We start from the raw sequence: 27,754 nt of genomic DNA, 5'->3' as shown, positions 1-27,754 counted from the left end.
TTCGAGACGTCTCCCCCTCGCAGGTTCCTGAAGTCTACTTTACCAACGTCTCCCTCCGACAGGGAGGCAGTAGTGAAAACAATTCACAAGCTGTATTCCCAGCAGGTGATAATCAAAGTACCCCTCCTACAACAAGGAAAGGGGTATTATTCCACACTATATTGTGGTACTGAAGCCAGACGGCTCGGTGAGACCTAGTCTAAATCTGAAATATTTGAACACTTACATACAAAGGTTCAAATCAAGATGGAGTCACTCAGAGCAGTGATAGCGAACCAGGAAGAAGGGGACTACATGGTGTCCCGGGACATCAGGGATGCTTACCTCCATGTCCCAATTTGCCTTTCTCACCAAGGGTACCTCAGGTTCGTGGTACAGAACTGTCACTATCAGTTTCAGACGCTGCCGGTTGGATTGTCCACGGCACCCCGGGTCCTTACCAAGGTAATGGCCGAAATGATGATTCTTCTTCAAAGAAAATGGACGATCTCCTGATAGGGGCAAGGTCCAGAGAACAGTTGGAGGTCGGAGTAGCACTATCTCAAGTAGTTCTACGACAGCACGGGTGGATTCTAAATATTCCAAAACCGCAGCTGTTTCCGACGACACGTCTGCTGTTCCTAGGGATGATTCTGGACACAGTCCAGAAAAAGGTGTTTCTCCCGGAGAAGAAAGCCAGGGAGTTATCCGAGCTAGTCAGGAACCTCCTAAAACCAGGAAAAGTGTCAGTGCATCATTGCACAAGGGTCCTGGGAAAAATGGTGGCTTCTTACGAAGCGATTCCATTCGGCAGATTTCACGCAAGAATTTTTCAGTGGAATCTGCTGGAAAAATGGTCTGGATCGCATCTTCAGATGCATCAGCGGATAACCCTGTCTCCAAGGACAAGGGTGTTTCTTCTGCGGTGGCTGCAGAGTGCTCATCTACTAAAGGGCCGCAGATTCGGCATTCAGGACTGGATCCTGGTGACCACGGATGCCAGCCTGAGAGGCTGGGGAGCAGTCACACAGGGAAAAAAATTTCCAGGGAGTGTGATCAAGTCTGGAGACTTCTCTCCACATAAATATACTGGAGCTAAGGGCAATTTACAATGTTCTAGGCTTAGCAAGACCTCTGCTTCAAGGTCAGCCGGTATTGATCCAGTGGGACAACATCACGGCAGTCGCCCACGTAAACAGACAGGGCGGCACAAGAAGCAGGAGGGCAATGGCAGAAACTGCAAGGATTCTTCGCTGGGCGAAAAATCATGTGATAGCACTGTCAGCAGTGTTCATTCCGGGAGTGGACAACTGGGAAGCAGACTTCCTCAGCAGGCACGACCTCCACCCGGGAGAGTGGGGACTTCATCGGGAAGTATTCCACATGATTGTGAACCGTTGGGAAAGACCAAAGGTGGACATGATGGCGTCCCGCCTGAACAAAAAACTGGATAGGTATTGCGCCAGGTCAAGAGACCCTCAAGCAATAGCTGTGGACATTCTGGTAACACCGTGGGTGTACCAGTCGGTGTATGTGTTCCCTCCTCTGCTTCTCATACCCAAGGTACTGAGAATTATAAGACGTAGAGGAGTAAGAACTATACTCGTGGCTCCGGATTGGCCAAGAAGGACGTGGCACCCGGAACTTCAAGAAATGCTCACAGAGGACTCATGGCCTCTGCCGCTAAGAAGGGACTTGCTTCAGCAAGTACCAGGTCTGTTCCAAGACTTACCGCGGCTGCGTTTGACGGCATGGCGGTGGAACGCCAGATCCTAAGGGAAAAAGGCATTCCGGAAGAGGTCATTCCTACCCTGGTCAAAGCCAGGAAGGAGGTGACCGCACAACATTATCACCACATGTGGCGAAAATATGTTGCGTGGTGTGAGGCCAGGAAGGCCCCACGAAGAAATTTCAACTCGGCGATTCCTGCATTTCCTGCAAACAGGAGTGTCTATGGGCCTCAAATTGGGGTCCATTAAGGTTCAAATTTCGGCCCTGTCAATTTTCTTCCAGAAAGAATTGGCTTCAGTTCCTGAAGTCCAGAAGTTTGTCAAGGGAGTATTGCATATACAACCCCCTTTTTGTGCCTCCAGTGGCACTGTGGGATCTCAACGTAGTTCTGGGATTCCTCAAATCACATTTTAAACCGCTCAAATCTGTGGATTTGAAATATCTCACATGAAAAGTGACCATGCTGTTGGCCCTGGCCTCGGCCAGGCGAGTGTCAGAATTGGCGGCTTTGTCTCACAAAAGCCATATCTGATTGTCCATTCGGACAGGGCAGAGCTGCGGACTCGTCCCCAGTTTCTTCCTAAGGTGGTGTCAGCGTTTCACCTGAACCAGCTTATTGTGGTACCTGCGGCTACTAGGGACTTGGAGGACTCCAAGTTGCTAGATGTTGTCAGGGCCCTGAAAATATAGGTTTCCAGGACGGCTGGAGTCAGGAAAACTGACTTGCTGTTATCCTGTATGCACCCAACAAACTGGGTGCTCTTGCTTCTAAGCAGACGATTGCTCGTTGGATTTGTAGCACATTTCAACTTGCACATTCTGTGGCAGGCCTGCCACAGCCTAAATCTGTCAAGGCCCATTCCACAAGGAAGGTGGGCTCATCTTGGGCGGCTGCCCGAGGGGTCTCGGCATTACAACTCTGCCGAGCAGCTACGTGGTCGGGGGAGAACACGTTTGTAAAATTCTACAAATTTGATACCCTGGCTAAAGAGGACCTGGAGTTCTCTCATTCGGTGCTGCAGAGTCATCCGCACTCTCCCGCCCGTTTGGGAGCTTTGGTATAATCCCCATGGTCCTGACGGAGTCCCCAGCATCCACTAGGACGTCAGAGAAAATAAGATTTTACTTACCGATAAATCTATTTCTCGTAGTCCGTAGTGGATGCTGGGCGCCCATCCCAAGTGCGGATTGTCTGCAATACTTGTACATAGTTATTGTTACAAAAAAATCGGGTTGTTATTGTTGTGAGCCGTCTGTTCAGAGGCTCCTACGTTTGTCATACTGTTAACTGGGTTCAGATCACAAGTTGTACGGTGTGATTGGTGTGGCTGGTATGAGTCTTACCCGGGATTCAAAATCCTTCCTTATTGTGTACGCTCGTCCGGGCACAGTATCCTAACTGAGGCTTGGAGGAGGGTCATAGGGGGAGGAGCCAGTGCACACCACCTGATCCTAAAGCTTTATTTTTGTGCCCTGTCTCCTGCGGAGCCGCTAATCCCCATGGTCCTGACGGAGTCCCCAGCATCCACTACGGACTACGAGAAATAGATTTATCGGTAAGTAAAATCTTATTATTTTAATTTTATCTCATTATCATCCAGTCTATATTAGCAGCAGACACAGTACGGTAGTCCACGGCTGTAGCTACCTCTGTGTCGGCAGTCGCTCGTCCATCCATAATTGTATACCACCTACCCGTGTTTTTTTTTTTTTTATCTTCTTGATACTAGTAGCTTACTTTAGGTGTCTGCAGTGCTGACAGACAGTGTCCAGCAGGTCCGTCATTACATAATATATACCTGTCCGGCTGCAGTACTAGTGTGATATATATATATATATATATATATTTTAATTTTATCTCATTATCATCCAGTCTATATTAGCAGCAGACACAGTACGGTAGTCCACGGCTGTAGCTACCTCTGTGTCGGCAGTCGCTCGTCATCCATAAGTATACTAGTATCCATCCATCTCCATTGTTTACCTGAGGTGCCTTTTAGTTGTGCCTATTAAAATATGGAGAACAAAAATGTTGAGGTTCCAAAAATAGGGAAAGATCAAGATCGACTTCCACCTCGTGCTGAAGCTGCTGCCACTAGTCATGGCCGAGACGATGAAATGCCAGCAACGTCGTCTGCGAAGGCCGATGCCCAATGTCATAGTACAGAGCATGTAAAATCCAAAACACCAAATATCAGTAAAAAAAGGACTCAAAAATCTAAAATAAAATTGTCGGAGGAGAAGCGTAAACTTGCCAATATGCCATTTACCACACGGAGTGGCAAGGAACGGCTGAGGCCCTGGCCTATGTTCATGGCTAGTGGTTCAGCTTCACATGAGGATTGAAGCACTCAGCCTCTCGCTAGAAAAATGAAAAGACTCAAGCTGGCAAAAGCACAGCAAAGAACTGTGCGTTCTTCGAAATCCCAAATCCACAAGGAGAGTCCAATTGTGTCGGTTGCGATGCCTGACCTTCCCAACACTGGACGTGAAGAGCATGCGCCTTCCACCATTTGCACGCCCCCTGCAAGTGCTGGAAGGAGCACCCGCAGTCCAGTTCCTGATAGTCAGATTGAAGATGTCAGTGTTGAAGTACACCAGGATGAGGAGGATATGGGTGTTGCTGGCGCTGGGGAGGAAATTGACAAGGAGGATTCTGATGGTGAGGTGGTTTGTTTAAGTCAGGCACCCGGGGAGACACCTGTTGTCCGTGGGAGGAATATGGCTATTGACATGCCTGGTGAAAATACCAAAAAAATCAGCTCTTCGGTGTGGAAGTATTTCAACAGAAATGCGGACAACATTTGTCAAGCCGTGTGTTGCCTTTGTCAAGCTGTAATAAGTAGGGGTAAGGACGTTAACCACCTCGGAACATCCTCCCTTATACGTCACCTGCAGCGCATTCATAATAAGTCAGTGACAAGTTCAAAAACTTTGGGCGACAGCGGAAGCAGTCCACTGACCAGTAAATCCCTTCCTCTTGTAACCAAGCTCACGCAAACCACCCCACCAACTCCCTCAGTGTCAATTTCCTCCTTCCCCAGGAATGCCAATAGTCCTGCAGGCCATGTCACTGGCAATTCTGACGAGTCCTCTCCTGCCTGGGATTCCTCCGATGCATCCTTGCGTGTAACACCTACTGCTGCTGGCGCTGCTGTTGTTGCTGCTGGGAGTCGATGGTCATCCCAGAGGGGAAGTCGTAAGACCACTTTTACTACTTCCACCAAGCAATTGACTGTCCAACAGTCCTTTGCGAGGAAGATGAAATATCACAGCAGTCATCCTGTTGCAAAGCGGATAACTGAGGCCTTGACAACTATGTTGGTGTTAGACGTGCGTCCGGTATCCGCCGTTAGTTCACAGGGAACTAGACAATTTCTTGAGGTAGTGTGCCCCCGTTACCAAATACCATCTAGGTTCCACTTCTCTAGGCAGGCGATACCGAGAATGTACACGGACGTCAGAAAAAGACTCACCAGTGTCCTAAAAAATGCAGTTGTACCCAATGTCCACTTAACCACGGACATGTGGACAAGTGGAGCAGGGCAGGGTCAGGACTATATGACTGTGACAGCCCACTGGGTAGATGTATGGACTCCCGCCGCAAGAACAGCAGCGGCGGCACCAGTAGCAGCATCTCGCAAACGCCAACTCTTTCCTAGGCAGGCTACGCTTTGTATCACCGGTTTCCAGAATACGCACACAGCTGAAAACCTCTTACGGCAACTGAGGAAGATCATCGCGGAATGGCTTACCCCAATTGGACTCTCCTGTGGATTTGTGGCATCGGACAACGCCAGCAATATTGTGTGTGCATTAAATATGGGCAAATTCCAGCACGTCCCATGTTTTGCACATACCTTGAATTTGGTGGTGCAGAATTATTTAAAAAACGAGAGGGGCGTGCAAGAGATGCTGTCGGTGGCCAGAAGAATTGCGGGACACTTTCGGCGTACAGGCACCACGTACAGAAGGCTGGAGCAACACCAAAAACGCCTGAACCTGCCCTGCCATCATCTGAAGCAAGAAGTGGTAACGAGGTGGAATTCAACCCTATATATGCTTCAGAGGTTGGAGGAGCAGCAAAAGGCCATTCAAGCCTATATAATTGAGCACGATATAGGAGGTGGAATGCACCTGTCTCAAGCGCAGTGGAGAATGATTTCAACGTTGTGCAAGGTTCTGCTGCCCTTTGAACTTGCCACACGTGAAGTCAGTTCAGACACTGCCAGCCTGAGTCAGGTCATTCCCCTCATCAGGCTTTTGCAGAAGAAGCTGGAGACATTGAAGGAGGAGCTAACACAGAGCGATTCCGCTAGGCATGTGGGACTTGTGGATGGAGCCCTTAATTGGCTTTACAAGGATTCACGGGTGGTCAATCTGTTGAAATCAGAGCACTACATTTTGGCCACCGTGCTCGATCCTAGATTTAAAACCTACCTTGGATCTCTCTTTCCGGCACACACAAGTCTGCTGGGGTTCAAAGACCTGCTGGTGAGAAAATTGTCAAGTCAAGCGGAACGCGACCTGTCAACATCTCCTCCTTCACATTCTCCCGCAACTGGGGGTGCGAGGAAAAGGCTCAGAATTCCGAGCCCACCCGCTGGCGGTGATGCAGGGCAGTCTGGAGCGACTGCTGATGCTGACATCTGGTCCGGACTGAAGGACCTGACAACGATTACGGACATGTCGTCTACTGTCACTGCATATGATTCTCTCCCCATTGAAAGAATGGTGGAGGATTATATGAGTGACCGCATCCAAGTAGGCACGTCAGACAGTCCGTACTTATACTGGCAGGAAAAAGAGGCAATTTGGAGGCCCTTGCACAAACTGGCTTTATTCTACCTAAGTTGCCCTCCCACAAGTGTGTACTCCGAAAGAGTGTTTAGTGCCGCCGCTCACCTTGTCAGCAATCGGCGTACGAGGTTACTTCCAGAAAATGTGGAGAAGATGATGTTCATTAAAATGAATTATAATCAATTCCTCCGTGGAGACATTGACCAGCAGCAATTGCCTCCACAAAGTACACAGGGAGCTGAGATGGTGGATTCCAGTGGGGACGAATTGATAATCTGTGAGGAGGGGGATGTACACGGTGATATATCGGAGGATGATGATGAGGTGGACATCTTGCCTCTGTAGAGCCAGTTTGTGCAAGGAGAGATTAATTGCTTCTTTTTTGGTGGGGGTCCAAACCAACCCGTCATTTCAGTCACAGTCGTGTGGCAGACCCTGTCACTGAAATGATGGGTTGGTTAAAGTGTGCATGTCCTGTTTATACAACATATGGGTGGGTGGGAGGGCCCAAGGACAATTCCATCTTGCACCTCTTTTTTCTTTAATTTTTCTTTGCGTCATGTGCTGTTTGGGGAGTATTTTTTTGAAGGGCCATCCTGCGTGACACTGCAGTGCCACTCCTAGATGGGCCAGGTGTTTGTGTCGGCCACTAGGGTCGCTTATCTTACTCACACAGCTACCTCATTGCGCCTCTTTTTTTCTTTGCGTCATGTGCTGTTTGGGGAGTGTTTTTTGGAAGGGCCATCCTGCGTGACACTGCAGTGCCACTCCTAGATGGGCCAGGTGTTTGTGTCGGCCACTAGGGTCGCTTATCTTACTCACACAGCTACCTCATTGCGCCTCTTTTTTTCTTTGCGTCATGTGCTGTTTGGGGAGTGTTTTTTGGAAGGGCCATCCTGCGTGACACTGCAGTGCCACTCCTAGATGGGCCAGGTGTTTGTGTCGGCCACTAGGGTCGCTTATCTTACTCACACAGCTACCTCATTGCGCCTCTTTTTTTCTTTGCGTCATGTGCTGTTTGGGGAGTGTTTTTTGGAAGGGCCATCCTGCGTGACACTGCAGTGCCACTCCTAGATGGGCCAGGTGTTTGTGTCGGCCACTAGGGTCGCTTATCTTACTCACACAGCTACCTCATTGCGCCTCTTTTTTTCTTTGCGTCATGTGCTGTTTGGGGAGTGTTTTTTGGAAGGGCCATCCTGCGTGACACTGCAGTGCCACTCCTAGATGGGCCAGGTGTTTGTGTCGGCCACTAGGGTCGCTTATCTTACTCACACAGATACCTCATTGCGCCTCTTTTTTTTCTTTGCGTCATGTGCTGTTTGGGGAGTGTTTTTTGGATGGGCCATCCTGCGTGACACTGCAGTGCCACTCCTAGATGGGCCAGGTGTTTGTGTCGGCCACTAGGGTCGCTTAGCTTACTCACACAGCTACCTCATTGCGCCTCTTTTTTTCTTTGCGTCATGTGCTGTTTGGGGAGTGTTTTTTGGAAGGGCCATCCTGCGTGACACTGCAGTGCCACTCCTACATGGGCCAGGTGTTTGTGTCGGCCACTAGGGTCGCTGAGCTTAGTCATCCAGCGACCTCGGTGCAAATTTTAGGACTAAAAATAATATTGTGAAGTGTGAGGTGTTCAGAATAGACTGAAAATGAGTGGAAATTATGGTTTTTGAGGTTAATAATACTTTGGGATCAAAATGACCCCCAAATTCTATGATTTAAGCAGTTTTTTAGTGTTTTTTGAAAAAAACACCCGAATCCAAAACACACCCGAATCCGACAAAAAAAATTCGGTGAGGTTTTGCCAAAACGCGGTCGAACCCAAAACACGGCCGCGGAACCAAACCCAAAACCAAAACACAAAACCCGAAAAATTTCAAGTGCACATCTCTAATTTAAAACCCTTTTGATTTTCTTTCCTCTGGATCAACACTGCTAGAACATATAGGAATGACACTGTTGTATCTTCGTCTGTCCTCAGCCTTGTTAGAATATCACTTGGTGATACATTTTTTCTTTAAGCCGTTCATATGATAAGGCAAGCTTTGAAGAAATCTACTATCTAGAATGCTGATTGCTGGAGTTTACATAAAATACATAGAAAGTGTCCAAAAAAGATATATACAAACTTCGAAGACTTCTAAACCAGTGTCTTTTTGTATACAGTGTGTTGTCACACACTCTTGCACCCCAGTCATTAGCCCTTTACATTTTATTCAATAATTGTGGTAGAGCACGATACTTTATATGAGTCCATCCCAGTTTCACCACTTAAAAGGCCTAATTCAGTAAGGATTGCAAATTTTGCTAATTAGCGGAATCTGTAATCCTTTTGCTAGCATGCTGGGGGCCGCCTAGCTTGCTGACCGCCGCCTCCCACCCAACGCTGCATCGCCACCCCATTCTGACCTGCAAACACCTCTGTCAATTGGGCAGAGGCGTTCGCATAATGAGATGCAATTGCAGTTCCCCGGCAGGCTTAGTACGAGTCCCGCACGTGCGCACTGCAGCGAGACACGGGGGATTGCGATCGCATATCAGTAGCGACTTCTACTGAACAGGGTCCTGTGGGCCTCATTTAGCTGCAGTTGCGGTTTTACGATTTTAGCAAAACTGCAACTGGCTGCGAACGCATCCTGGGGGCCGCCCAGCACAGGGCAAGGTAGCCCAGCATGCAAATACCCGAATATTCCGAACGCATCACTGATTTGTCCTCAGTGTCTGCAGCAGTGTCTTCATTTTCATCCCCTCCATTTTTCCATTCTATCCCAGTGATTCCCACCCACTGTATAAAGACACATTTATATGTCTTGTTACCAGGCCGAATGTACAGTATAGCAAGCATTGAGAGGTACAGTATCGGGGACATAGCTCTTACAATATGTTGAACAAATGCAGTTGAGATTATACAGTCAGAGCCGGCCTTAGGCATAGGCAAACTAGGCAATTGCCTAGGGCATTTGGTATGCTTAGGGGCACCAGCAGCTTCTGCTGATTAAAATGATATGCGGCATGCCTATATTCTGTGTGTGACTGCGTTAGTATCTGCATACGAAATGCTACGTTGCAGTGTATTCCTGGAAATCACTGTAATGGAGTATTTCGTATGCAGATACAGCCGCAGTCGCACACAGAATATAGGCATGCTGCATATCATTTTAATCAGCAGAAGCTGCTTGTGCAACCTAGCCACATAGCAATGCAAATAAGATGCAGTTTCATAAACAAAAGGCGCCCGACGTTAGCAGAGCTGCCAGCTGACTCATGCCAGGCATCTCCTGCAGAACTAGTGGCGGTGCTAGGGGGCACCAGCCAAAATCTTGCCTAGGGCATCATATTGGTTAGGGCCAGCTCTGTATACAGTACATGAACTATATTGTTTTGTTTTTTAATTTACTTCTTTGTTAGCATTTACATTTCATGTGATACATTTTGGTTATTTGATTATTCACGGGTTTCTTTTTCTCATGGTGCCACTGAACTTCTTTGTTATAGATGCATACTGTGCTCCCTTCAAATGTGTATAATTTGCCACCTCTACTAATGTATACTTTCCAGACGGAGCTGATGGAATGTGTTGGCATTGAAGAAATTACTGAGCCTGTGTTCTCATATTGGGAGCATATCCATCTCTGTTACCCCAGCTGCTGCTGTTACAGTGCTCTTTATACAATGACTGCGTCAGCCCATTAATAGAGAGATAGTCAGCAGCTGCACTACACCCCTCCCCTGCCACTGTCCTACTTTCTGCCACTGCCAATAACCGTCCTGTGTGTTTCTGAAATATGCAGTGACTCTAGCGGCCGGGATATGTCACGTTGTATACACACCTGTACTGTATGTCTTTCACTCCGAGTACCGCCTGAAAAGTGCACTGATTCTAGCGGCCGGTATATCCACTTTGTATACGGAGCTGTACTGTATCTCTCCCAGTCCCAGTACCTCCTGTGTTCCTTGCTTCTGCAGTCACCACACTGTACGTATACTGATAGTACCGGTAGCAGTCAAAAGTAGATAGAAAGGGGAGAGAGTGGTGTTCTGTACAGATATATATTAGACTTGGCACACTTCCCCTTCCCCCTTACATCTTGTACTCTTGGCTGCTGTTCATACACTGGCAGCTCCAGAAAGTGGCATGGGGGGGGGGGGGTATGCTGTGCTGCAGTATATTACATTTGGTATCAAGTCAAGCTTGTCATAGTGTACTGGGTATCAGCCGTGACTCTGCATATTAGATCAAGCACCAGGTATGGCTCTGCACACTGCAGTAAATGCAGTGTGGGGGATTCTCTATTTGGAAACTTGTGACCAGGGGATCTGTTCAAGTGTATGATCAAATACCAACATCTATATAACAAGTTACTATGTTTTCTTTCAAATATTCTTCTTTCTGTACAAATGAATAGTTTGCATTTACATGATTAATATATATGTGTATATGTGTGTGTATGTATATATATATATATATATATATATATATAAATGATTTTTATTGGCAACATTGTTACACCACTCTTTATCCACTATTATTTTTATATATATATATATACACAGAGTATCCTTCCCCACCTGTGGCTCAGGTGTTTTGCGGCGAAGGAACAGGCGGCACTCCAAGGGCTTGTGTAAAAGCTGATTTAGTATTCAAAACATGGTGACAAAAAGCAAAAAACAAAATACAGGTATCTTACAACGTTTCAAGGCATGGTAGCCTTTTCATCAGGTAAGTAAACCCTGGTGCTGTGAAGAAAAGCATAAAAACGTTTTTATGTTTTTCTTCACAGCACCAGGGTTTACTTACCTGATGAAAAGGCTACCATGCCTTGAAACGTTGTAAGATACCTGTATTTTGTTTTTTGCTTTTTGTCACCATGTTTTGAATACTAAATCAGCTTTTACACAAGCCCTTGGAGTGCCGCCTGTTCCTTCACCGCAAAACACCTGAGCCACAGGTGGGGAAGGATACTCTGTGTATACGATTATTTGGAGGGCACCCAGGCAATTTGTCCTTTTAATCAGAGTGCCGGATGCTTTTTTCCTGTGTGTGTGTATATATATATATATATAATAGTGGATAAAGAATGGTGTAACAATGTTGCCAATAAAAATCATTGAGACATTGAGATCAGATGGAAGGTCCAATATAATCACACACATCATTACATAATATATACCTGTCCGGCTGCAGTACTAGTGTGATATATATATATATTTTAATTTTATCTCATTATCATCCAGTCTATATTAGCAGCAGACACAGTACGGTAGTCCACGGCTGTAGCTACCTCTGTGTCGGCAGTCGCTCGTCATCCATAAGTATACTAGTATCCATCCATCTCCATTGTTTACCTGAGGTGCCTTTTAGTTGTGCCTATTAAAATATGGAGAACAAAAATGTTGAGGTTCCAAAAATAGGGAAAGATCAAGATCGACTTCCACCTCGTGCTGAAGCTGCTGCCACTAGTCATGGCCGAGACGATGAAATGCCAGCAACGTCGTCTGCCAAGGCCGATGCCCAATGTCATAGTACAGAGCATGTAAAATCCAAAACACCAAATATCAGTAAAAAAAGGACTCAAAAATCTAAAATAAAATTGTCGGAGGAGAAGCGTAAACTTGCCAATATGCCATTTACCACACGGAGTGGCAAGGAACGGCTGAGGCCCTGGCCTATGTTCATGGCTAGTGGTTCAGCTTCACATGAGGATGGAAGCACTCAGCCTCTCGCTAGAAAAATGAAAAGACTCAAGCTGGCAAAAGCACAGCAAAGAACTGTGCGTTCTTCGAAATCCCAAATCCACAAGGAGAGTCCAATTGTGTCGGTTGCGATGCCTGACCTTCCCAACACTGGACGTGAAGAGCATGCGCCTTCCACCATTTGCACGCCCCCTGCAAGTGCTGGAAGGAGCACCCGCAGTCCAGTTCCTGATAGTCAGATTGAAGATGTCAGTGTTGAAGTACACCAGGATGAGGAGGATATGGGTGTTGCTGGCGCTGGGGAGGAAATTGACAAGGAGGATTCTGATGGTGAGGTGGTTTGTTTAAGTCAGGCACCCGGGGAGACACCTGTTGTCCGTGGGAGGAATATGGCTATTGACATGCCTGGTGAAAATACCAAAAAAATCAGCTCTTCGGTGTGGAAGTATTTCAACAGAAATGCGGACAACATTTGTCAAGCCGTGTGTTGCCTTTGTCAAGCTGTAATAAGTAGGGGTAAGGACGTTAACCACCTCGGAACATCCTCCCTTATACGTCACCTGCAGCGCATTCATAATAAGTCAGTGACAAGTTCAAAAACTTTGGGCGACAGCGGAAGCAGTCCACTGACCAGTAAATCCCTTCCTCTTGTAACCAAGCTCACGCAAACCACCCCACCTACTCCCTCAGTGTCAATTTCCTCCTTCCCCAGGAATGCCAATAGTCCTGCAGGCCATGTCACTGGCAATTCTGACGAGTCCTCTCCTGCCTGGGATTCCTCCGATGCATCCTTGCGTGTAACGCCTACTGCTGCTGGCGCTGCTGTTGTTGCTGCTGGGAGTCGATGGTCATCCCAGAGGGGAAGTCGTAAGACCACTTTTACTACTTCCACCAAGCAATTGACTGTCCAACAGTCCTTTGCGAGGAAGATGAAATATCACAGCAGTCATCCTGTTGCAAAGCGGATAACTGAGGCCTTGACAACTATGTTGGTGTTAGACGTGCGTCCGGTATCCGCCGTTAGTTCACAGGGAACTAGACAATTTCTTGAGGTAGTGTGCCCCCGTTACCAAATACCATCTAGGTTCCACTTCTCTAGGCAGGCGATACCGAGAATGTACACGGACGTCAGAAAAAGACTCACCAGTGTCCTAAAAAATGCAGTTGTACCCAATGTCCACTTAACCACGGACATGTGGACAAGTGGAGCAGGGCAGGGTCAGGACTATATGACTGTGACAGCCCACTGGGTAGATGTATGGACTCCCGCCGCAAGAACAGCAGCGGCGGCACCAGTAGCAGCATCTCGCAAACGCCAACTCTTTCCTAGGCAGGCTACGCTTTGTATCACCGGTTTCCAGAATACGCACACAGCTGAAAACCTCTTACGGCAACTGAGGAAGATCATCGCGGAATGGCTTACCCCAATTGGACTCTCCTGTGGATTTGTGGCATCGGACAACGCCAGCAATATTGTGTGTGCATTAAATATGGGCAAATTCCAGCACGTCCCATGTTTTGCACATACCTTGAATTTGGTGGTGCAGAATTATTTAAAAAACGAGAGGGGCGTGCAAGAGATGCTGTCGGTGGCCAGAAGAATTGCGGGACACTTTCGGCGTACAGGCACCACGTACAGAAGACTGGAGCAACACCAAAAACGCCTGAACCTGCCCTGCCATCATCTGAAGCAAGAAGTGGTAACGAGGTGGAATTCAACCCTATATATGCTTCAGAGGTTGGAGGAGCAGCAAAAGGCCATTCAAGCCTATATAATTGAGCACGATATAGGAGGTGGAATGCACATGTCTCAAGCGCAGTGGAGAATGATTTCAACGTTGTGCAAGGTTCTGCTGCCCTTTGAACTTGCCACACGTGAAGTCAGTTCAGACACTGCCAGCCTGAGTCAGGTCATTCCCCTCATCAGGCTTTTGCAGAAGAAGCTGGAGACATTGAAGGAGGAGCTAACACAGAGCGATTCCGCTAGGCATGTGGGACTTGTGGATGGAGCCCTTAATTGGCTTTACAAGGATTCACGGGTGGTCAATCTGTTGAAATCAGAGCACTACATTTTGGCCACCGTGCTCGATCCTAGATTTAAAACCTACCTTGGATCTCTCTTTCCGGCACACACAAGTCTGCTGGGGTTCAAAGACCTGCTGGTGAGAAAATTGTCAAGTCAAGCGGAACGCGACCTGTCAACATCTCCTCCTTCACATTCTCCCGCAACTGGGGGTGCGAGGAAAAGGCTCAGAATTCCGAGCCCACCCGCTGGCGGTGATGCAGGGCAGTCTGGAGCGACTGCTGATGCTGACATCTGGTCCGGACTGAAGGACCTGACAACGATTACGGACATGTCGTCTACTGTCACTGCATATGATTCTCTCCCCATTGAAAGAATGGTGGAGGATTATATGAGTGACCGCATCCAAGTAGGCACGTCAGACAGTCCGTACTTATACTGGCAGGAAAAAGAGGCAATTTGGAGGCCCTTGCACAAACTGGCTTTATTCTACCTAAGTTGCCCTCCCACAAGTGTGTACTCCGAAAGAGTGTTTAGTGCCGCCGCTCACCTTGTCAGCAATCGGCGTACGAGGTTACTTCCAGAAAATGTGGAGAAGATGATGTTCATTAAAATGAATTATAATCAATTCCTCCGTGGAGACATTGACCAGCAGCAATTGCCTCCACAAAGTACACAGGGAGCTGAGATGGTGGATTCCAGTGGGGACGAATTGATAATCTGTGAGGAGGGGGATGTACACGGTGATATATCGGAGGATGATGATGAGGTGGACATCTTGCCTCTGTAGAGCCAGTTTGTGCAAGGAGAGATTAATTGCTTCTTTTTTGGTGGGGGTCCAAACCAACCCGTCATTTCAGTCACAGTCGTGTGGCAGACCCTGTCACTGAAATGATGGGTTGGTTAAAGTGTGCATGTCCTGTTTATACAACATATGGGTGGGTGGGAGGGCCCAAGGACAATTCCATCTTGCACCTCTTTTTTCTTTAATTTTTCTTTGCGTCATGTGCTGTTTGGGGAGTATTTTTTTGAAGGGCCATCCTGCGTGACACTGCAGTGCCACTCCTAGATGGGCCAGGTGTTTGTGTCGGCCACTAGGGTCGCTTATCTTACTCACACAGCTACCTCATTGCGCCTCTTTTTTTCTTTGCGTCATGTGCTGTTTGGGGAGTGTTTTTTGGAAGGGCCATCCTGCGTGACACTGCAGTGCCACTCCTAGATGGGCCAGGTGTTTGTGTCGGCCACTAGGGTCGCTTATCTTACTCACACAGCTACCTCATTGCGCCTCTTTTTTTCTTTGCGTCATGTGCTGTTTGGGGAGTGTTTTTTGGAAGGGCCATCCTGCGTGACACTGCAGTGCCACTCCTAGATGGGCCAGGTGTTTGTGTCGGCCACTAGGGTCGCTTATCTTACTCACACAGCTACCTCATTGCGCCTCTTTTTTTCTTTGCGTCATGTGCTGTTTGGGGAGTGTTTTTTGGAAGGGCCATCCTGCGTGACACTGCAGTGCCACTCCTAGATGGGCCAGGTGTTTGTGTCGGCCACTAGGGTCGCTTATCTTACTCACACAGCTACCTCATTGCGCCTCTTTTTTTTTCTTTGCGTCATGTGCTGTTTGGGGAGTGTTTTTTGGATGGGCCATCCTGCGTGACACTGCAGTGCCACTCCTACATGGGCCAGGTGTTTGTGTCGGCCACTAGGGTCGCTGAGCTTAGTCATCCAGCGACCTCGGTGCAAATTTTAGGACTAAAAATAATATTGTGAGGTGTGAGGTGTTCAGAATAGACTGAAAATGAGTGGAAATTATGGTTTTTGAGGTTAATAATACTTTGGGATCAAAATGACCCCCAAATTCTATGATTTAAGCTGTTTTTTAGTGTTTTTTGAAAAAAACACCCGAATCCAAAACACACCCGAATCCGACAAAAAAAATTCGGTGAGGTTTTGCCAAAACGCGGTCGAACCCAAAACACGGCCGCGGAACCGAAACCAAAACCAAAACACAAAACCCGAAAAATTTCAAGTGCACATCTCTAATTTAAAACCCTTTTGATTTTCTTTCCTCTGGATCAACACTGCTAGAACATATAGGAATGACACTGTTGTATCTTCGTCTGTCCTCAGCCTTGTTAGAATATCACTTGGTGATACATTTTTTCTTTAAGCCGTTCATATGATAAGGCAAGCTTTGAAGAAATCTACTATCTAGAATGCTGATTGCTGGAGTTTACATAAAATACATAGAAAGTGTCCAAAAAAGATATATACAAACTTCGAAGACTTCTAAACCAGTGTCTTTTTGTATACAGTGTGTTGTCACACACTCTTGCACCCCAGTCATTAGCCCTTTACATTTTATTCAATAATTGTGGTAGAGCACGATACTTTATATGAGTCCATCCCAGTTTCACCACTTAAAAGGCCTAATTCAGTAAGGATTGCAAATTTTGCTAATTAGCGGAATCTGTAATCCTTTTGCTAGCATGCTGGGGGCCGCCTAGCTTGCTGACCGCCGCCTCCCACCCAACGCTGCATCGCCACCCCATTCTGACCTGCAAACACCTCTGTCAATTGGGCAGAGGCGTTCGCATAATGAGATGCAATTGCAGTTCCCCGGCAGGCTTAGTACGAGTCCCGCACGTGCGCACTGCAGCGAGACACGGGGGATTGCGATCGCATATCAGTAGCGACTTCTACTGAACAGGGTCCTGTGGGCCTCATTTAGCTGCAGTTGCGGTTTTACGATTTTAGCAAAACTGCAACTGGCTGCGAACGCATCCTGGGGGCCGCCCAGCACAGGGCAAGGTAGCCCAGCATGCAAATACCCGAATATTCCGAACGCATCACTGATTTGTCCTCAGTGTCTGCAGCAGTGTCTTCATTTTCATCCCCTCCATTTTTCCATTCTATCCCAGTGATTCCCACCCACTGTATAAAGACACATTTATATGTCTTGTTACCAGGCCGAATGTACAGTATAGCAAGCATTGAGAGGTACAGTATCGGGGACATAGCTCTTACAATATGTTGAACAAATGCAGTTGAGATTATACAGTACATGAACTATATTGTTTTGTTTTTTAATTTACTTCTTTGTTAGCATTTACATTTCATGTGATACATTTTGGTTATTTGATTATTCGCGGGTTTCTTTTTCTCATGGTGCCACTGAACTTCTTTGTTATAGATGCATACTGTGCTCCCTTCAAATGTGTATAATTTGCCACCTCTACTAATGTATACTTTCCAGACGGAGCTGATGGAATGTGTTGGCATTGAAGAAATTACTGAGCCTGTGTTCTCATATTGGGAGCATATCCATCTCTGTTACCCCAGCTGCTGCTGTTACAGTGCTCTTTATACAATGACTGCGTCAGCCCATTAATAGAGAGATAGTCAGCAGCTGCACTACACCCCTCCCCTGCCACTGTCCTACTTTCTGCCACTGCCAATAACCGTCCTGTGTGTTTCTGAAATATGCAGTGACTCTAGCGGCCGGGATATGTCACGTTGTATACACACCTGTACTGTATGTCTTTCACTCCGAGTACCGCCTGAAAAGTGCACTGATTCTAGCGGCCGGTATATCCACTTTGCATACGGAGCTGTACTGTATCTCTCCCAGTCCCAGTACCTCCTGTGTTCCTTGCTTCTGCAGTCACCACACTGTACGTATACTGATAGTACCGGTAGCAGTCAAAAGTAGATAGAAAGGGGAGAGAGTGGTGTTCTGTACAGATATATATTAGACTTGGCACACTTCCCCTTCCCCCTTACATCTTGTACTCTTGGCTGCTGTTCATACACTGGCAGCTCCAGAAAGTGGCATGGGGGGGGGGGGGTATGCTGTGCTGCAGTATATTACATTTGGTATCAAGTCAAGCTTGTCATAGTGTACTGGGTATCAGCCGTGACTCTGCATATTAGATCAAGCACCAGGTATGGCTCTGCACACTGCAGTAAATGCAGTGTGGGGGATTCTCTATTTGGAAACTTGTGACCAGGGGATCTGTTCAAGTGTATGATCAAATACCAACATCTATATAACAAGTTACTATGTTTTCTTTCAAATATTCTTCTTTCTGTACAAATGAATAGTTTGCATTTACATGATTAATATATATGTGTATATGTGTGTGTATATATATATATATATATATATATATATATATATAAATGATTTTTATTGGCAACATTGTTACACCACTCTTTATCCACTATTATTTTTATATATATATATATACACAGAGTATCCTTCCCCACCTGTGGCTCAGGTGTTTTGCGGCGAAGGAACAGGCGGCACTCCAAGGGCTTGTGTAAAAGCTGATTTAGTATTCAAAACATGGTGACAAAAAGCAAAAAACAAAATACAGGTATCTTACAACGTTTCAAGGCATGGTAGCCTTTTCATCAGGTAAGTAAACCCTGGTGCTGTGAAGAAAAACATAAAAACGTTTTTAGGTTTTTCTTCACAGCACCAGGGTTTACTTACCTGATGAAAAGGCTACCATGCCTTGAAACGTTGTAAGATACCTGTATTTTGTTTTTTGCTTTTTGTCACCATGTTTTGAATACTAAATCAGCTTTTACACAAGCCCTTGGAGTGCCGCCTGTTCCTTCACCGCAAAACACCTGAGCCACAGGTGGGGAAGGATACTCTGTGTATATATATATATAAAAATAATAGTGGATAAAGAGTGGTGTAACAATGTTGCCAATAAAAATCATTTATATATATATATATATATATATATACATATATATATATACATACACACACATATACACATATATATTAATCATGTAAATGCAAACTATTCATTTGTACAGAAAGAAGAATATTTGAAAGAAAACATAGTAACTTGTTATATAGATGTTGGTATTTGATCATACACTTGAACAGATCCCCTGGTCACAAGTTTCCAAATAGAGAATCCCCCACACTGCATTTACTGCAGTGTGCAGAGCCATACCTGGTGCTTGGGGAAGGATACTCTGTGTATACGATTATTTGGAGGGCACCCAGGCAATTTGTCCTTTTAATCAGAGTGCCGGATGCTTTTTTCCTGTGTGTGTGTATGTATATGTATATATATATATATATATATATATATATATATATATATATATATATATATATATATAATACTGGATAAAGAATGGTGTAACAATGTTGCCAATAAAAATCATTGAGACATTGAGATCAGATGGAAGGTCCAATATAATCACACACAAAATTAAATTCTTCATTCCAGTGCACCAAAGGAGCAATCTAATCAATGGGCCTGAATCCGGTCCCAACGGAGATGTGGCGCATGCCAGAAAAGAACCAATGTTCGGGACTTTGCACATGCACCAGACCTGTACTGCAATGTTGGTTGTACCATGGCATTAGACTGTCAGTGAATTACAGCCTGATGCTGTTTAGGGGCGGGGAGGGGACGGCGACACCCTCCGTTTCTCAAAACGGAGGCGTGTTGTCACAGTTGTTGGGTCAGAATGAGGCCAGGATCTCCGTCAGAGGATGGCTAATTCCTGGCCTCTTGCTCATTCATGTGGCACCTGACTGGCACGACCCTGTAGGTCACGCAGTTGGCTTGGATGTAAGCAGCATCGATAGCTACTTGGCCCACATCTGAATCATACCCCATGTCTGTAGAAAACCTGTAATATCACCATGTGTTGTATTGAGATATAGAAGAGAAATCAATAGTACAGGCATTCCCAACCACGGCCCTCAAGGCACACTAACAGTCCTGGTTTTAGTGATATCCAGGCTTGAGCACAGGTGACTTAATTAGTAGCTCAGTTATTTTGATTTAATCTGTGCTGCAGCCTGGATATCACTAAAACCTGCACTGTTGGTGTGCCTTGAGGACCGTGGTTGGGAATGCCTGCAATAGTATGTGCATGAAACTCTACGACAAACACACATGGCAGCAAGTGGTTCTAAACAGAATTCATAACGTGTCCAGTTCTCCATAGTCAGATAATCAACAGGTGAGAGTATATTAAATATTGATGATGTGTAATAGGCTCACAGAGTTACCCTGATTATTAGTCTAGTCCTCAAGCTAAATAGTTTACTGGTGCAGCTATAATTAAAAAAAATTATAATTATTATCAACTCACATTTTATAATTGACGATTATGAGATAGTTCAATAAACCTGCTGAACTCAGTAAATGTGATGAGACAGTTGTTGTATTTATCAGCCTGATTCAATTATGTAATATGGTACACTGATGGAATGTACTGTATGAGGCTGCCAGCCGCCTCGTTAAATGAGGCCTTTAGACGTTGTATATTTGTACACATTCATGATTTTACAGTGCAGTAATTATAATGGCAACCATTATTATATCAGAAAATTCATCGGTATCCAACAAAGGGAATGTAGTCACAAACCAATAATTTATATAGTAGCCAAATATTACGCAGCGCTTTCCCCTACAGCATCTAATGAAATGTTAAGGCGACTAAACTCTCAGCAAGTAGGTGGGACATTCACTGCATTGAGAACTTCCTCACAGCAGTGCTGTTATACAAGGATATATATTATAATTCAATACAGAAATGTGTACCACATAATGACGGCAGATACTATTTTAAAATAATCTTTTATATAAAATATTATAAAAATTATGAACTCCATATTTTTCTAGAAAATGGTCAAACATTTTTCTATGTAGAAAAAAAGAGAGATAATGAGGAGTATGCAATTAGCTCCGTTTTTTCCTCCTAGGTGAAAGAACAGAGCTTTTCGCTATTTTTAGGGCGAATGGGGATTCACCCTATGCAATAGCAGGGCCGGATTTTAGCCTAGGCGAAAAATGTGGCTGGGGCGGAAAACACGTGGATTGGCGAATCCACATGTTTTCTTTCGAAAACGCAGGCCATTTTTCGACGATTTTGAGGCATTTTTCGCCAATGCCTTTTTACTTAAAAAAAAGGTGAAAAGGCATTGGCGAAAATGCCTTCAAAACAGACGAAAACGTCCCTAATTGTATACTCAATGGGGTGAATACATTAGCTCTGAAATTATCTAATTGTGAGTGAAATACAAATGAATCATTTTATTATAATCTCATTCACTGTTTTCATCTCCAAGGCATATTTCTCTGCAATCCACTTAGATGTTCATCTTGTACCACTGCAGGCATAAACACAATGCGTGCCAAGTAAATGTCCATGGTACAGTATCTACTCCTACACATCCTTGTTTGACCAGACCTTTACTACCCAAGCATAACATGTCAGCAGTGTATTAGAAGTATATACAAACCAGTCATTGTTTCCCTCAGTTATCACACACATATCAATACATAATTCAAAATATTTAACTGCAAGATTACATTGAGATCATATAGACAGTCCATAGAAAATGCTTACATACAATACAGTATAGTTCTATGGGTCAGATATAACATCATACCAATAAGCCACTCTTATAAGTGAGTTAACATTTTAAATTACCAAAAAACGTGTTTCCCCATTCTGGTTGATGAAACTCTTTGTGTTTTATCATTCGTTCAGTAATAAATTCTAGGTTTCTTTGAAGTGTATGCATATAAGTGTGTAATACTGGCAGTGACTGCAGTTTTCCTCATACTTTGAGACATATTCATCATCGCTTTTAAAAATTAAATGTAAAATTGGGTCCATTCACCATGAAGGTAACGCTGTGATATCTCCTGCTTACCTTTTTCTCCCGAGCTAGCGCGGCATCCACATACACTAATATGGGGGACCCTAGTTCACGCAGACGCACTAGTGCTAGCCCTGACAATTTTTTCACTGCTACGAAAGTAATTAGTGGAGACAGTTGATTTTCGGATCAGCTGTCTCTGCGTTAGAGCAATGATGACTTGCTCTGGCGCTTGCTACGAGTCGGAATGTAAATTATCGGGGTCCGTCTGGCCCCCAATAATTAACATGATGAATATGCCCCTAAGTGTAATGGATTTGTAGGACTCATAGCATGGACTGAGGACTGCAGTTAGGGTTAAATAATAGTAATGAAGGATTGCCGGTATAAAAAGTATTGCAGAGTTGGGGTAAACTAATACAAACATATAGATTGCTGGAAAAGGTTGAGTAAAATAACAGAGTGAAGCATTAAATACTAAACAGTATTGCAGAGTTAGGGAAGAAATACCTGGAAGTGGGTTGGAGCATTTAAGAGTTGATACTGCAGGAGTGAGTGAGTGAGTGAGTGAGTGAGTGAGAGATCTGGCCTTATAAAGCTCTGCACTCGCACTCACCATTCCCTGAGACTACGTGTTGGGGGGCCATTCTTGCCCGAACATGAACACATAACTGATGATTCACTACAGAGAGACAGCCATTACTAGCCCTCCATCACTGTAATGGCCATGTCATGCCACCTGTGTCATGGTGTCTTTATTGGCGGCATGTGTAGGCCAATTGCTCCCTCACAATTATTAGCAAATATAATATGGCAGGAAACTCAGTGGTACATTTCCTTAAATAATAAATGACACAAAACAACTGTAATTCACATTAGCTTTAAACATAATTATTTGTGATTCTGGTTTTATTTCCTACTGTTTTTTCTTACCTTGGCGTCACAGAAATGTATATGTATGATGCATGAGAACCACTGGTCTAGCTTTTTCCAACCCGATTAGTCATGTTTTTGTTTTGTTGTTAATTTGAATGGATGATTATAACTTGTACTTCAACAATTTTTACTAAAACTCAGCAAATGTAGAAACTCTTGGATCATAGGATCAATCCTCGCCAGAAACTACTTTTTTTTCGTTACGTTCTCTTAAATGAACCTTAAAGTTGTGAACATTGCACAGAGCTGTCATGAGTTTGATTCCCAATCAGGGAACTGTGTGGAGTTTGTATGTTCACCCGTATATGCATCTCTGTCTTCCTGATGTTTTAGTTTCCTCTCACATTCTGGTAGGTTAAGTGGTTAAATGTTATCCTAATGTGAATACTTGGGTTGCTCCAGTGGGACTAATGTGACTAATATTCTCTGTGTTTCGCTGCCTAGATAAATTGCAGAAGTTGATAATCTTGAACAATAGTTTGAATATTTTTGCATAGAAAATGCAAAGAGCCAGACATCTCAAGTTCTTCCAGAGGAAACTCCAAAGCTGGCCACACACTAAGCTATTAGGATTCCAACTTGCCAACTAAACAGTATTGTGTGGTACCGGCGGCCGGGATGCCAGCTGTCAATATACCGACAGCGGCATCCCGGACGCCAGTGTGCTGACAGTGGGACGACCCCTTTCCCCGAATGTGCCGGGACCCCACGTGACTCCTGTCACTGAGGTCCCTTCAGCCAATCAGGAAGCGCTACTTCCGTGGCGCTCACCTGATTGGCTGTATGCGCGTGTGACCTCAGACAGCGCATCGCACAGCTCCCTCCATTACATTCAATGGTGGAAACTTTGCCGTCAGCGGTGGAGTTACCCGCGGTAAGCCGCTGACCGCGGGTGACCTCACCGCTAACCACAAAGTTCCCACCATTGAGTATAATGGAGAGGCTTTGCGAGGCGCTGTCTGACAGCTCAGACGTCCAGCCAATCAGCAGAGTGCCAGGACGTTGCGCTCGCTGATTGGCTGAAGGGACCTCGGTGACAGCAGTCACGTGGTGTCCCGGCATTCGGGGAAAGGGGTCTTATGTGTAAACATGGGACCCCTTTCAGTACGTGGTTCGGGTAAATGCGGTTTGTTTTTTTGCCAAGTACGTGGATTTATATCTGGACACTGGATTGAGGTGAGTATAATTTTATTCACAGGTACCCCGGATCGTCGGATCAGGAGACGTGGCAGTCGGCGTGTCAACATAGGTAAGTATGTGTGTGTCGGCAGGTGTGTAATAAAGTTTTACTATCAAGGTGTGTGTCTCCTGTTTTTATTTGGGTATTTTTTCCCAGTAGTACTACAGGTACCAGCGGGCCCGTTTTTCTCCCGCATGCTGGTACTTGTGGTTCTCCAAGTACCAGCTTGCGGGGGAGGCTTGCTGGAACTTGTAGTACTACAGGAAAAAACAATATTCTTTACATTTTCTCAAGGCTATCAGCCTCCCATCCGCAGCCCTTGGATACCCCGGCCAGGGGTGACTAGTTGGATATTTAATGCCACGGCCGCAGGGCGCTGTATAAAAGTGACCCCCGGCTGTGGCATTATCTGTCCAGCTCGTGGAGCCCGATGCTGGTGTATAAAATACGGGGGACCCCTACTCTTTTTGTCCCCCGTATTTTTTGCACCAGGCGCAGAGCCCGGTGCTGGTTTTAAAAATACGGGGGATCCCCTGTCATTTTTCCCCCCGGATTTTTAGAACCAGGACCGGCTCGAAGAGCCCGAGGCTGGTTATGCTTTGGAGGGGGGACCCCACGCCATTTTTTACCGGGATTTTACCATTCCATCTAAAAAAATATATATATATATTATTTTTAAAAATATATAAAAAATACTTGTGCCTCCAAAAAAGACAAACCAAGTACCTAATCCCTTCTAATATAAATAGATATGCTATTACCAATAAAAAAAACACAAAAAAAAACATGTTTTAAATTTTTTTTATTAGTTTCACCCACCAAAGTGTGGCGGATTGAAAATGACGAATTTACTGTCTAAAAGCACTGTTGTTGAATTTCCAAACTTCAATTGAATATACTTTGGTCGAATTGCAGCACTTGTATCATTGCAGAAAAGTCGAATTTGACAAAAGTCGAATTTCAAAAAGTCGAATTTTTAAAGTCCGTTTTTTTGACGGAAAGTACTGAATTGCATTGACGATTTTTTTTTTTTTTGGTGAAAAAGTCCCGTTTTTCGCCAATTTCGGGAATTCGACCGCAATTGCATATACCTCTATTTCTCTCAAATGTGCGTCTAAATGGCAATGTGATGCCACAAAACTGCTTCATGAGACTGCACTGATTAATGTGATATGGGTCTGAATACTTGTATACAAACAGCTTTTTTCCACGGAAAGTTCAGTACACAGATTCAGACTCAGTCGCACACAGATATACAGTCTAGTCTCGAGAAGTGGTTTTGTCACATCGCATTGCGATTACTACATGACTCGGCGCAGCTCACTCACAGCAGGTGTATCGCGCCACAGGGCATATTGAGGCTTGGTGTATGAGGAGACATCTGTAATAGCCTGTTTGAAACTTGCTTCTCCCGGTCTCACTCTACAGAGAAGGTAACAGAAAACGGAGTTTGAATTTGGCATGTAGGTGTGTCATACAGTCCCAAGTGTGCGTATAATTGTCTGTTACACTGAGCAATGAAACTATTACTCCACAGAAGGCCAGGCAGTGCTGTATCTTGTAGAGCAGGCATTCCCATCCTTGGTCTGTAAGGCACACTTATACCCCTTTCACATGGCCAATTTCGGATCCCACCCGGTAATTGGAAACGGGTCCTTTCCGGGTGGGATGCAGCATTGGACCCTAACGGCAGGCTTCCCAACTAGGGTTAGCACCTCATCCCTTTAATTCTGGACACATTAATTACACAGGTTCTGTGGCTGATTAAAACCAGGTGAAATGGAGTTTTGAAGTCAGCCACAGAACCTGTGTACTTAATGTGTCCAGAATTCAAGGGATGAGATGGTAACCCTATTTCCGACCCGGTAATATGCCGGGTCAGTTGCCATAGCGGCATGGGGCGGAGCCAGCAGTGAAGGCGGCGCTGGGAGATGAGCTCATCTCCGCGCCACCTCTCCCTGTGCTGTGAACGGGTCCCGGGTCGCAGCAACCGGGAAACCCGTTCACGCTGCCACTGACCCGGTATTGAACCTGGTAATAACACTGCTTTTTTCCCGGGTTGAATTACTGGGTCAGGTGACCCAGGAATTTGACCATGGCCCCTTGAGCCGGCAATATGCCGGGTCGATACCAGGTTATTTGTGCGGCGTGAAAGGGGTATAACAGTCCAGGATTTTGTGCTATCCATACTTGAGCACAGGTGACTTAATTAGTACCTCAGTTATTTAATTTAATCTGTGCTGAAGCCTGGATATCACTAAAACCTGCACTGTTAGTGTGCATTGAGGACCGAGGTTGGGAATGCTTGTTCTAGACTAAAACTCACTATTATTATGGGAAATATGGATGTTTGGGCTTAATGTATTTAATGAAAGCCACTTGTTTAAATGTGAACATGTATTTCAATCTACGTTTACACTGCTACGCACCCATTGCTTTCATTGTGTTTACTTAGGAGTCGAAGCCAGAACTTGAGCTCTGATACCAGTATCGACGATGGTGTGTTTAATGGATTAAAACAAGAAACTCCTTCCTCTCAGCATCTGTTCTCCAGTTTAGCAGGTCTCCAGCCTGGTCCCATCACAGTGCAGTCTGGTTTGGTTTTGGGCTCCAAAGCAGGAGGAGGCGATGTGTTTATTCAAATGCCTGCACCACTTAGGGAGGAAGCAGGTGGCCGCTCAGACACAAGCACTTTTGCTCATCATCATCACCATCATCCTCATCACAGGCAGCAGCCCCAGCCACCAGCACACCATCCTGTGCATCACTTTCAACACTCACATTCCCGACCATCACTGCTACACGCAGCTACTACAGAAAGTAATAGAGAGGAAAACAATGAGGAACCAGGCACCCCGGCTCCAGCTCTTTCTGAACTTAAAGCTATCGTCTCGTGGTTACAGAAGGGGCTACCATTCATTCTTATTCTACTTGCTAAAGTCTGCTTTCAGCATAAACTTGGTAAGTGTACAACTGTTTCCTAATGCAAACTCAGGGCCTCATTCTGAGTCGTGCATAATGTGAGCACAATTCCGGGCAAACTGAATGCTGATGCGACTGTCAGCCCGTATTCCGATAAGTACAAATCTGTTCAATTACACCTCCCCCCCTTCCTCTGTCCACAACAGCAGCTGTCCACATTATCTTAGGAACATATACATACCATATACTCAGTGCAGCAGATACATCTGAGCTTGGTGCCTGTTTTGCATACACACGACTCTGGAGCGCACACACAATAGAGTTCTCTTCCATGTGTATGTATTGCTGCTGACCGTTTGCCACCCAGTGATGGCCATTCAGCCGTTGCAGGGAAAAGTCTGAGCTGCAGTCATAAATTTCCAAAGATGCATCTGCAGCAACATTGGAATATGCACATGTCTCAGAATCAGGCCCTCTGTGGGTTCAGGTTTTGTTTATTTAACACAACAATGCCTTATAGTGTTAAGAAAGAAAACTACATTACCATCTTGGAAAATATTTTACTGTGCGGCATTCGGAGCTTTGAGAAGTAGAACCAAGCACAAATCACAATCTCGGAATGACGGTTGCCTTACTCTCAAGCGCACTCAACACAATTGCAATAAGTATTTTAAGAGGCAAGACAAAGCTTGGCAATTCCATTTGGTGCCTAGGTGCATAAATGTAATACTGAGCATGTGTGCAAATTGTGTGTTTGTGTGTGTATATATAATTGTATTACTAGTTTAGAGGTAGCATATTATTGCTAATAATGTCCAAAATTACAGATACCCAGATTATCCAC

The 27,754-nt window shown here is 45.2% G+C and overlaps 1 protein-coding gene across 3 annotated transcripts in view; it reads left to right on the top strand.

Moving 5' to 3' along the window:
* The window catches only part of RNFT2 (ring finger protein, transmembrane 2), a 230,487-nt gene that overhangs the window by 31,437 nt on the left and 171,296 nt on the right, over positions 1-27,754 (top strand). For all 3 annotated transcript variants that reach the window (XR_010251555.1, XM_063964343.1, XM_063964342.1), the window contains exon 3: positions 26,444-26,949. Coding sequence is in view for 2 of the 3 variants with exons in the window: in XM_063964343.1 (XP_063820413.1) it covers positions 26,444-26,949 (506 nt within the window). In the remaining variant the exon portion in view is untranslated. The remainder of the gene's footprint in view (positions 1-26,443; positions 26,950-27,754) is intronic.

Source organism: Pseudophryne corroboree, chromosome 1 (genome assembly GCF_028390025.1).
Source record: "Pseudophryne corroboree isolate aPseCor3 chromosome 1, aPseCor3.hap2, whole genome shotgun sequence".
Classification (NCBI taxonomy): Eukaryota; Metazoa; Chordata; class Amphibia; order Anura; family Myobatrachidae; genus Pseudophryne; species Pseudophryne corroboree.
The sequence above is the reverse complement of the archived record's forward strand: the minus strand, read 5'-3'. Positions and strand labels throughout refer to the sequence as shown.